The sequence below is a fragment of the Phodopus roborovskii genome, unplaced genomic scaffold, assembly GCF_943737965.1.
Source record: "Phodopus roborovskii unplaced genomic scaffold, PHOROB, whole genome shotgun sequence".
NCBI classification, from domain to species: Eukaryota; Metazoa; Chordata; class Mammalia; order Rodentia; family Cricetidae; genus Phodopus; species Phodopus roborovskii.
The window spans coordinates 16,571,606-16,584,238 of record NW_026126448.1 but is presented as its reverse complement, the minus strand read 5'-3'; the positions used below and the strand labels follow the sequence as shown (position 1 = coordinate 16,584,238).

General features: G+C 47.7%; 1 protein-coding gene across 1 annotated transcript in view; it reads right to left on the bottom strand.

Annotated features, from left to right (window-relative positions):
* Positions 1-12,633, bottom strand: part of Csmd2 (CUB and Sushi multiple domains 2) — a 537,775-nt gene that overhangs the window by 91,993 nt on the left and 433,149 nt on the right. Inside the window, exons 30-32 of the mRNA XM_051188846.1 lie at positions 4,716-4,910; positions 3,761-3,877; positions 638-751 (exon numbers count right to left, since the gene is read on the bottom strand). Coding sequence (XP_051044803.1) covers positions 638-751; positions 3,761-3,877; positions 4,716-4,910 — 426 coding nt within the window. The remainder of the gene's footprint in view (positions 1-637; positions 752-3,760; positions 3,878-4,715; positions 4,911-12,633) is intronic.

The window sequence follows — 12,633 nt, the reverse complement described above, 5'->3', positions numbered from 1 at the left end:
TCTCACACCCATTCTTAGATATGCTGAGGTACAGTCAGGGATATGTATAAAGATATATGTATAATACATTGAGTTATTATTCATAGTACAGAAGCAAGCATAGCACTAGGGAATTTATTATATAAATCTTAGATAACTATAGGAGAAACCACTAAAAAGCATTAAAAATCCCATTATAAAAGAGATACGTAATGATGGAGAAAAGGTCATGGTGAGAGTAATTACAATGGAATGTAATTTTATTCAATAAAATATGTAAAAGTCTGTCTCAGTGGATTTAAAGAGTAGGACACACATTACACCATGGTGATCATTTGTTTCAGAGTGTTGGTTATTTAAAATTCTCCCTTATGATGATCTTGGTTTGGCCCCAAACTTTTTTACAATGAAAACACAACACACTCATAGTGAAAAGAAAAAGTGGTGTCTGGGTATGAGGTGGAGATGTGCCTGGGTCCTCTGTTATGGATGGCCCTTTTGATGTGCAGACATTGTAGCAGATTATAAAACAGCACACCTTTGGCCATGACGCATATAGGGCCTCATTCCTGGAAGTAGTCCTGGGATGGCCCAGCCTCCCCTTACTCCTCCCCCAACCCCACCTTGTCCCACCCGATCCCTCACTGGCCCTGGGTACCTGTGTGCGAGCCTGAGAGTGAACTGAGGAGCCGGGCGTGCTGGCTGTAGCCGTCATGTACCTCCACGATATCGTTGAGGGCTGTATGGAAGAAGGCAAACTGGCCAAACACCACTGTGGAGGAGACACAGCATGGAACTCAGGGCAGAGGACGTGCAGGCTGGGGTGTGGGGAGGAGATGGGGATCTGATGGCCTTGGAGCAGGAAGAGAGAGATTGGAGGGGGTTGCCGGTACAGGGGACAGCCCTTAGGGGGCCTTTCTGCGGCAGGGTTAGCACTCCGACAACACTGGGCACAGGGACAGAGTGAGGCCCTGGTTGGTCTTCTCCATGGGGGTCAAGATGACACCTGCACCCAAGGGCAGACCAGTAGAGGTAAACTCAAACTCACTCTTTTCTACACAACAGTTGTAGCAGCTACCTGAGGTCTCCCAAAGGCTTCTGGTGCCATCATCTACCACCATCCCACACCCCACCCCGCCCCAATCTCAGGAGCCTGTGCTCACCTGTATTTTACTTCAAATTCCCAGGCAACCAGGTCAGCCCCTCTCTGGGCACCAGCTCTAGGAGGTGTGAGAGTGGGGAGCAACAGCCTAGCCCCGAAGCAGCAATAACAGTCTACAGAGCAGACAATATCTCCACCCTACACACCCCAAAGGGGATATGACATTCATCCAGCACCCACTGGGTGCCAGGGACCACCCTGGCTGTGTGCACTATTGTCTTTGACTGTGGCTTTCTCAGAAATTATTCATGTTTTGTAGACCAAGAAGCAGAGCTCAGAGGTTAAAAGAGTTTCAGATCACTCTGTTAATTTGAGTAGAGACCATGAATTTAGGCCTCTCTGGGACCAACAAAGATGCACTCAGTCCTCTTCTCTCTGCCAATCATTGCTGAGGGGCGGGGTCACGTGGGCATAGCTCCCAGCCACCTGACTATACCTGTCTCCCATTGCTGGCAAGAGCCAAGTAGGTCCCATCCCTGGTTTGGCTCTAGCTCACAGGAAGTAGGATGTGTGCATGAGTTTGTATAAGTTATACCTATGCATGTGTTGTGCATGTATGGTGTATGTATTTTCTTTAGGCCACATGTTGTGTTTGCTTAGGTACAAGATGTAGACTTTCCAGGATAGGACAGCTATTAGAATAATCTCTGTAATTTGCCAGTTACCCATGGCCTGGTCATTTAGTATGTGCTTCTTGATTGATGTTGTTCTTGTTGGTTGTAGTTTCATTTTTGTTTATTATTTTGCTATTATATTTGTTTATTATTATGTTATTAACTTTTCTTTCTTCTGCATAATACTTGATAGTTGTTCTTATTGTAAATTGTTTTATGTCAGGATTAGAACTTTCTTAATTAGATAAAGCAGGGGAAGTGTTGTGGGCATTGGATCCATTAGTCAATGACTTTGGGGGAAAGCAAGCTCTAGAGCATGGTCATGTCTGCTAAGTGACAACTGATAAGCTGAGGGGGAACAGTCTCTCTCTCTCTCTCACCTGGGTGGTTGGAGCAGAACAGGTGGCTTGTTGGTGCTCCCTCCCTCCCCCCAGCAGAACAACTGTGGTAGCATCTTGTACCATTGAGTGTTTACCCCCATTTTGTACCTAAATAAATTCTTGAGAACCTCTACCAGGCTCTCGTGGATTCACTCTACAGTACGCTGTGTATATGCTATGTATGTTTTGTATACATTGTGTGCTGAGGGCAGAAAGGGAGGGACTCAGGTCATGGAATTAACTGCTTGAAACAAATTAATCTTCAGGGCTGAATGTAGCAGCCACTGGAGTCATCTTTGTTCTTGACTGTGGGTGGAGGAGGAGTGGAAGACAAGGGGAAAGGATTATTTTTACACCCTGAATATTGGCCCAGCATTGGTAATGGGGGTCTGCAGTCCCCAGAGCTGAGGAGGACACAGTTCCTGCTTTCATATGATGTGCATTGTAGTACCTCTGCCCACCCAAGCACTTAGCAACTACACAAAATCTCAGAGAGTGGTATTTAACTTCTAGTGTAATGGGACTGCATGGCAGGGAGAGGTAGGCTGCTTCTGAGAGGGAATCACAGAAAGGTCTCTGGCAGCAGGATGTCAGCACTGACACCTGAGTTAGGGACAAGTCATTCTTACCTACAGGGGGGAAAGTCTGCCCCTCTTCCTGGGCTCAGGGCTTGGCCTCACTCCCAAAGAGGAGCTACTTGGAGCAGAGCCCCTTAGCAGCCAGAGTCCAAGGACAACTTTCAGGCTGGGGATGGGGATGGCAGAGGACTTCCTGTCATGGGAAGAACTGAAGCTCTGCATTGCATGCTAGCTATCAAGGGTTCCTGATTTTCCTCAGTGGAATCCTGTGGGCCCAAAGCTCCTGTCTCAGGGGCCGGGGTGGGGGAGGGTACATGCACACACTGCTAAGGGTACAGGCACTGTGGCAGAGCTACTGGTTGGGGTTGGTGGGGGACTGGGAGTTACAGAAACAGGAACATCTAGGCGGCACCAGGCCTCAGCAGAGCAGATGGCCTTGGTGGGTAGCACTAAATGCTTACAGAATGACTCAGGCACCTGGGCCCTGCCCTGTGCTCTTCCCATCCTGCTTGGGAAGAAGCCCGCTTTCCTAACAGTCCTGATTTTTTAAGTCTGGCTGTCTTGGGATCTGGAAGTTTCTCTGACTTCTTAGGGCAGACACTTGCCTCTCGAGGGTCTCTTGCTTCTCAGATGGGTGACTGCAATGATATGGTTCCCAGTCTGCCTCCCTTACCAGTACCTCCAAAGATACTGCCATCCAACCCCTTCCCTCTTCCTTTCTGCCCCAGAGCCACACACTGCTAGGCCCCTGGTGGGCCTGGATCTGCAGGCCTTGTAGTCCCCGTCAGTCTGTGCTGAGGAGACTCAGGGCGCATGGCCTTCATCTTTGCACCCCTCCCCCAAACCACACCATGCCTGCGTGTGCCCTTCTTTCTCCTCTCGGCAGCCTCTACCAGGTGTATTCCCGGACAGTCTGCTGTCCTACCTGAGAGTCTGTCCTTCCAGGTCTCACAATGGGACTGGGTGACTTGGAGGAACCCGAGGGCTTGTCATTTTGGAAGAAAGGGGGAAGAATCAGAAAACAGAAGCAAGCCAAGGAAACCCTACCATAGTCCTTAGGCACGGTGACAAAATACAAGCAGGTCTGCCCACTGGTGTAGTTCTGGGGGTAGTTTGGGGACAGGACCACTCCATCTGAACCCACATACTGTCCACCACAGGGAGCTGAAAGAGAAGTCAGAGAGGGGCCTGGTGACTTGGTGACATCTCATCAGCTGTTTGTCGTCCCCTTTCCCAGCCTGAGCCTCTGGCCCTGCCCTGGCCAAGCACATCTTGTCCCTAGCCTGAAATCCACCTAAGGACATACATCAGCCTTTGCCCTTTAGGTGTTGTCCCTGGCATGGGTCCTTGAGGACACACCCTTGGGGCTCTCATCACCAGAATTTCACACTTATATGAAGGATCTTGGCTGATGCATGTGGGCACTGGTGTGCACTGAGCAAGAGGCTAATGATTCTCTTCCCACAGTTACCTTCTGGGGACCACTCAGTCAAGCTACTTCCTGTTCCCTTTCTTGGTGTCAGCTTCCATAAGTGGCCGTGGTGCTAGCCTCGCCCACTTACCCAGGCAAAGAGTCCTTATTAGTTTTCAATTTGGGTGGCCCCCATATTCTGGGGGTCCTGACACACAGGTGTCAATAAAAGACCACACTGTGGCCTTACTTTACTCGGACATCACTCAGAATGTCCTCAGCCCCAGAAGTCAGCCCAAGGTCACATTTGTCTCCCCTTTCCTGGTGTGTACTTCCTCAATGGCAGGTCAACAAGCCTCCGTTGAGCATCTCTCTGAATGGGAGTAGGCACACTCCAGAAGGGTGACCATCTAAAGGGACTGAGCATCCATCCCCCTTCATTGCAAACCAACTTGTCAGACCCTGCTTGCTTCATAGGAGCCCCCTTGAGACCATATTCTGCTTCCCCTCCCTGACCACAGAGCCTTCTGCTCACCATCCATCTCAGGCCTCTCTTGGCCCTTAGACCCCTAGGGTGCTGGCTGTCCTCACCTGTGCAGACTGGTCGTGGGTTGTTCCACAGCGGCTTCCCGTCAGGCCCCAGGACACAGCTCAGGGTGGAGGCACCCTCAACCTCGTAGCCACCGTGGCAGTAATAGGTGATGGAAGAGCCCAACTTCAGGTCAGAGCCCACTCGAGTGCCATTCTTGATGGAACCAGGGTCAAAACATGACTCCCTTGGGTTTTCTGGAAAACCAGACAGATGGACAGAGCCGGGGGTGGGTGTGGGGGCGGGCAGGGGACTGTTCATTAGAGACATATGAGCAGTACAGAAGTGCTCAGTATGCCCAGGCCATTTCCCTGCGGGTCTAGAAACAGCTCTAAACTTTGTTAGAGCTCTGAGGCTGGGAATGGTATTCAGGGTCGATGCTCTCCTCCCAGGTCCTTCTTGCTGTGACCCACAGAGGAGGAAGTGAAGCCTTCACCTCGAATATTCTTTTTCATCTCTGCTGGCTTCCCCAAGGGTAGCAAGTGCTGCTCTTCCTGCAGTGAGCCCACGCCCCTACCTGGCTCCTCTCTCATCCCCAGCTGGGATAGGCTAGGTTTTCTGGGCTTCCTATTTCCAGCCATGAACCTGGAAACACCTAGCATTTGGAATCATCTTTCTCTAGATCTGTCCTCCACTGTGCTGGCCTCAGGGTGGAGCTGATAGCTGCTCCACAGGCTCCCATATAGGACACTAAACCCAAATTCAGGGAGGAAGTGGGAAACCTCATCCCACTTCTAGTTGGATGCCCCTAACCCCTGTGATGTTAAAAGCCCTAATATGGGTTTCTAGGTCTTCACTGGATACCAAGCATTCACCCAGTCATTGAAGTAATGGTGTTTTCTGTCTGGCTACAAGACTCTTAGGTGTCCTTTGTTGTTGTATATTTGATCCCACCGAGATGCCTCAAGACTTTGTTAATAAAATCAGCCTTAGATCAGAGGGCAGAGACAGAGACTAGCCATAGAGAGTACTGAGGAGCCAGGAATATGGATTGAGAGATGTGCAGGAAGAAGTAGGGAGGGACTTGGAGATTCATGGTCCCTTTGGTTTGGGATGGCTGGAGACTCTCTCTCTCTCTCTCTCTCTCTCTCTCTCTCTCTCTCTCTCTCTCTCTCTCTCTCTCTCTGTGTGTGTGTCCTGGAAGTCTCTGTAGATCAAGTTGGCTTCAAACTCACAGAGATCTGCCTGCCTCTGCCTCTGCCTCCGCCTCCTGAGTGCTGGGATTAAAGGTGTGTTCCATCACCACCTGAGAGATGCTCTCTTGCTGGGTCTCTGTCCAAAAAGGAAGGTCAGCTGGTTGTTTCTCAGCCCCTCTGAGCTAGCAGGGTTTCACCCCAACAGCTGGCTTCCTAGTTTTTATTGGTGATAGAAAGACAGAGACTTAGTTAAAATCTACATTTGGTGGCAGTGGCAGAACCAGGTGCCAGTGGGACAGTAAGTTCTGCCAGGCCACTACCTGAGCAGGATGGTGGTGACTGCAGGGGCTGGGAGGTGGCGCAGATGGTGGATACAGTATCAGTAGATTCAGGTACAACCACTGTGGTGGAGATAAGACAACAGTTTTCCCAGGCAGCCAACTGTGGGTGTCCCCAACTCATTTATCCTTTTGACACCGTGCTGCACGATACTTGGTGTTTCCTAAGTGCTGGGGTAGCAGCTGGGCCTGGGTATCTGAAGAAGACCTGACACTATGGTCTTTCTTCCCATAGACATTCCAAGCACTCCTGGAAGGCAGCCCTTACCCATGACAGCCCTTTGTCATTCTTGTCATCAGGACTGTCAGCTAGGCAGTGGCAAGACACGACACGGCTAAGGCCAACCTGTCACTGGCCCTCAGGGCTTGGTTAGAGTGTCAGTGTAGGGCAAGAATGCTGTATGATTCTTAACACGCTAGCCACTTTGCCAGAAGGGCTCTGCCACGGAATGAGTGGAGCTAAGGAAGGAAGGGCTGGAAGAGAAGATACCAGAGTTCAGAGATGAATGGCTCAGGAAGAATTTTGCTGAGGGCAGTCCCTGTCACCTGGGTACCTTTTAGAATGCATATACACATAGCAGTTGTTGCTTGAGGCTGTCACTCAGCTGCCAATCAGCCTGTTGAGTGATGGGATAGGACCCTGAGGGTCTATAATCCTGTCATGTCTGTCAGCTCTTACATTTGAGCCCTTCTAATTTCCCTGTTCTTCAAGTCTTCCCCACACAGCTGAGCATGCAGAAATCCTGGGTGCACCACTGGAGCTCACTGCCCCATGGTACATCACCCTGAGCCCTGCATCAAATCTGGCCTGAGGCTCTAGACTTTAAATGGTCATTGGGAGACCCACATTCCAACAGCAGAGATATCATGAACTGTCACCATAAATTCATAATAAGTCAAATCCTATTTGAAATTAAGAAATTGAAACCTAGTTCACACAGAGTCTGAATCAGCTGTGATACCCACTTTGTACTTCCCCTTCCAACTTCAATGATGGAACCCAGGTTTGATTGACAGTTCCCAGGCACCAGGTAAGATCTATATAGCCCAGGCTCTTGGGCAGCCAGGTCTGGCTTAGGAGATGGAAAACACAAGCTAGACCATCTGCTTTCATCATAGGAAACAAAACCCTTCCAAGCCTACAAGGCTCTGAAGGTGCTGCCCCCATCGTTCCCTCTGTGATACCCCTCCCCATTGTTCCTTTGCTGACTTTCTCCAGATCCTCCCCTCTCACTTCCATCAGGTCTTGTCAATGCTGCCTTCACGGCGACATCTTCTTTGGGCACTTCCTTAAAACTACAATACTTAGACCTGGGGAGACGCCTTGGTTGGTAAAGTGCTTGCCACACAAGCATGAGGACCTGAGTTCAGATTCCCAGCACCTGTGTAAAAAGTTGGGTATGTAACTCCAGTGCCAGGAGGAGTGGAGCCATTTGGTTTCCTGGAGCTTGCTGGCTAGCCAGCCTAGCAAAATTGGTGAATTCCAGCTTCTGTGGGACCCTCTCTCAAAAACTAAGGTAGAGAGTGGCTGGGGAGGACATGTGTTGATGCTGGTCTTTGGCCTTTACATGTACGTGCATGCATGTGCATAGGCATGTAAACACACACACACACACACACACACACACACACACAACTGTTATGAGTGCTCCTTTCCCTGGTGCTCTGCATTGTTAATACTTTCTTATCTGTGTCATCTGTCCCACAGATGACACAAGACATAGTGAAGCCACCTTACAAGCCCTGCATGACAGCCTCCTGATTTCTTTTACTGGGTAGAGAATAAAATTCCATCTTGTTTAAACAACTGTGTTTTGGGGACAATTGCTGTGGGATTATTGTCCCACCCCTATTGGCTATGACCACCCTCTATGTTAGAATGTCCTTTACTCTTTGTGGCTTACTCACACACTTTTATTTATTTTAAAATATTATATACTTTTATTAATTCTTTGAGAATTTCATATTCTATATTTTGATTATATCCATCCTGACCCTAACTTCTCCCAGATACAACCCTGCCTCCCTAATGCTCCAATTTCATGTCATCTTTTTTTAAAATTAAATAACCCATGACCCCAATCTATATACTCCAATATATATATATATATGTATATATATATATATATATATATATATATATATATATACATATATATATATATATATATATATATACACACACACACACACACACACATATACTGCTGTACATATTTTCCTGGTATAGAGGGTCATCCACTAGAGCATGGTTGGCTCACCAGGAGACTCACCCTTAAAGGAAACTAAACCTTCTATAACCAGAAGTCACTAATTGTCCATAGATCCCAGTTGGTGGGAGGAGCTCATGAACAGCTTCCCACTGCATGCTAGAACAACGATTGGCTGGCTTGCACTTTTCAATGTTCCCCTGTCTGAGCAAGTTTCTCAAACTTGGCTTTCTCTGGAAGAATCTGTTTCTCTTTCCTGATGATAATATGCATTATATTTTCTGGGTAGGCTGGGCAAGGACATTTGTTTCCAGTGACTTCTAAATTCCTGGAGGCTGGGAGGCAACTATCTAGTCTTCTTGTATCCCCAGAAACTGTCATAGAACATAGTGCCAGGGCTTGCCACATGTGGCACAGAGAATAGGCCTGCTAAACGATTGCTAGATTGTCTGGCTGAACACCGAAAGGCGTGGCCAGCCAACAAGCTCATCGGAATTCCTGTGTATTCACATTCACTCACATTTCAGAAGAGGATGGGCTTGCCACCCTGAGTGTTACTGCACCAATAATAACGATGACAGCCCCACGCATTGGAATATCACTGTGCCATTCTCAAAGCCCTTCCAGATCCGTCATCTCATCTGTGTCCCCAACAGACAGAGCCAGGTACATTCACACTCAGGAGCTATGTGAAGAATGTGAGGATCAGAGAAGCAGAATGGGTCCCCAAACCATCCAACTAGTGATAGATGGAATGAGGACCAGAAACAGGTGATATTGGTGGTATCTGGAGTGAAATTTAGGGTTTCTACACAGAAGAACTCAGTTGAGAGAAGTTAGTCATTGCTGCTGGTGGCTGACACTTGACTGGGGCTCAAAGGGCTCTACAAGGCCCGTCTTTTTCTCAATGTCCTTGGCCATTGGGCTGTGCCTCCCATTTTGGTAAGGCCTATTAAATAGAGAGACTGACAGGCAGATAAAAACATGAATGAAGAGAAGAATAATAAGAAAAAATGTCCAGGATGGCATAGCAGTGGGGTTGGTGGGCAGAGCAGCTGCAGAGATTCCAGACTGGCTCGAAGCTTTAGTTAGAACATCAGAAAGTCAGACTGGGGAGATGTCTCAGCCAGTAAAGTGTTCTGAACAAGCATGAGGATTTGAGTTCAATTCCTAGATCCCACATAAAAGGGCTGGGTATGGTGGTGCACACCTACCATCTCAGCACTGGAGAGATGAAGAAAGGAGGGTTCCTGAGCTCCATGGGCAGACAGTGTGGTGGACAAGTCAGTGAGAGACCCTGACTCAAAAACCAAGATGGAGAGAGATGCCAGATATCCACCAATGGTCTCCACATGTACACATACATGGTCATGTAGACAGAGTACATATACACAAACACACAGGGATGCACACACACACACACACACACACACACACACACACACACACACACAGAGAGACATCAGAGTGTATGACTGTTCTGGATGGGAATGTGTAGAATTGTGGGTAGATGACCTCTCGATCCTCGAAGGAGAGAGGTGTCACGCTAGTTAGTGTTAATGATTAGCTTGACAGAATCACCTGGGGATGGGCCTCCAGGTGTGCCCTCTTGATTCAGTTAACTGAGGTGGAAAGATCTGCCTGCTGTGGAATCCTGAGCTACAGAAATGGGAAATGGAATTGTGCAATAGCATGGCCCTGCCCACCCTCCAATTTCTGACTGTTGGTGTGATCTGACCATCTGCCTCAAACTCTTCCCGTGTTGCCTTCCCCACTAGGATGGTTTGGACCTTTGAATTTGGGGCCAGAGCAAACCCTTTCTCCCTTCTCTTTCTTTCACCAGCATATTTTATCACAGCAATGGGAAAAGAACTGAGACAAGAGAACAGGACGATGTTCATTCCCTGGGCCTGCCCCTGTGGCAAGAACTCTACTGGGAGCACAGTCTGCATTCCATGCTCTGCGCTTCCTCTAGAACTGTACACGTCAACTGGAAGACAATGACAGGTGTCAAACCAGTTGCTGGATAAGAAATAACCAGAGACATGGACTAGGTGACAATCCTGGTTAGCAGTATTTGTGAACACATATGCAGTATTCCCAGGGGTTACCAGAAATGTTTAATTAAAGGGCAATTTAAAAGGTGGCTGAAGCCATATACTATGCAAGTGGGAAATGTGAGCCAGAAAAATTTTAATTTTAACTGGTAACATGAACCTGTTAGTGCACAAAGGCTGACAAGGTCTGGTGGAACCTAGATGATGGTAAGAGGAAGGGAATGGGCTCTCTAGAGTATCTGGTACATTCTTGGCATTAGGCTAATGCATCACCCTTTTTTATATGCACATGTGCATGCACACACACACATACACACACAGAGTCTTTAAATCTTAACCCTCTGCAACATAATTTTTATTACCCCTATGCCGTAGATAGTTTCTGGAAGACAATAACTTGCCAAGTTTATAATCGGAATAAGTGGAGCTCAGATTTGGGTAATTCTGACTGGGAAAACTAAGGAAGAAGAGAAAGTCAAAAGGGGAATAATGGGGTAGAAAAATGTGGAGTGTCTGGGAGCCCAGAACACTGTTTTCACTATTAACAACCTCTAAAGAGTACAGGGCATTTGATACACGGCAGGTACTGTACCAATGACTTTAATGAGAGGATAAATAACCTACCTAAGCTCACCCAGTTGCTAAGTAGTAAACATGAACTTAATCCAGTCAACTGGCAGGCTATGCTCTTGGTCAGGCAAGGACCTCGGCCAGTTTTTTGTGAGGTTTAATTGACACATGGTTATGCCCATTTTTTTCTATTTTGCCTGTGGCTGCCTTAGCCCTTCAAGGGCAGAAATGAGTGTCTATAACAAACAGACCTAAAGTACATATGCATGCATGTGGTATATGTACATGTCTATGCTTGGTGTATGCACATTTGTGTGGGGCATATGTAGATGTTTGTGTGTGTGGGGGGGGTAAACACCAGAAGAAGAAATACCGTGTCCCACCCCACCACTTTCCACCTTATTCCCTTGAGGAGGAGTCTGTTTTTGATCCTTAAGCTAGGTTGCAATCTAGCCTACCTTTAGCACGCCTCCTGTCTCTGTCCCTCACTGCACAGGGGTCACAAGTGGGTGGGTGGCTATGCCTGGTTTTTAAGGTGGATGCTGGGATCTGAACTGAGATCTTTATGCTTGCTTGTTCTCCATGTGTTCTTACCCACTGGGCCATCTATTCTGTTCCCTTGTTTTTGGGATCCAAACACAGGGCCTTGCTTTACTGACTGAGCCATCTCTACATTGAATCCCACCATTCCCCAACTGAATTTTCAACAAGTGCACATGCTGATTCCTTTATGGTTCTGTCTATGGCTATTTGAGCCCTACAAGGACAGAGCTGAGAACCTATGGCAGGGAAATATTTATTACCTAAAATATGTGTTATCTTTAAGAAAAAAAAAAAAAAAAAAAAAAAAAAAACAACCCACAACTCCTTCTTTTGACCTCTCTATTATCCACTGACCTAATTCCAAAATTCCATGGCAGTAGTTTGGCTGTGGTTTGCACCTTTAAGAAGTGGTATCTTCTGGGGGGTGGTGGTTAGGTCACAGGGGGCACTGCCTTTGCAAAGGATTAAGGCAACTCTGGGGAACCTTAGTTATAGTGGGTGGTTATAGGAACAGGAAGCCTGGCTTCCACATCCTTCGTAACCGTCTGTCTGGCCATGTAATCTCTGATGCATGGCTTCCCTCCACTGTGGTGCTGCTCTCTCTATCCTTGAGGGCCTCAGAAGAGGTCAACCAGAAGGCAAGACCTAATCTTGGACTTTTAGCCTAGAACTATGAGCCAGATAACTTTTTCTTTCTTTAAAAAGTATCAAGCCTCGAGTATTTGTTATAGCAACAGAAGATGGAGTAAGACATGGTCAGCTTTCCAAGATGATTGGAGGCTCTGGCTGTGTGCTAGAGGGAGACTGGGATTCAACATGAACCCCTACGATATAGGGAATGACCAGGAAGGTGTCAGCTGTTGGGTATCAAGGGAAACTATGAGGCTGAAGCAGAGTTAGGAATGACCCTTATAGAGAAGTAGGAAACAGAAATGGTGATTTGAAAACAGAAGACTAAGCCATGGCAGTGGCAGGGGGTGGGGGTGGGGAGTCCACAGGGAAGATATCCTCTGTAAGGGACCTAGGCTCCCTGTGGTGTAGCCTCTCTCCTTCCCTTCTATACCTT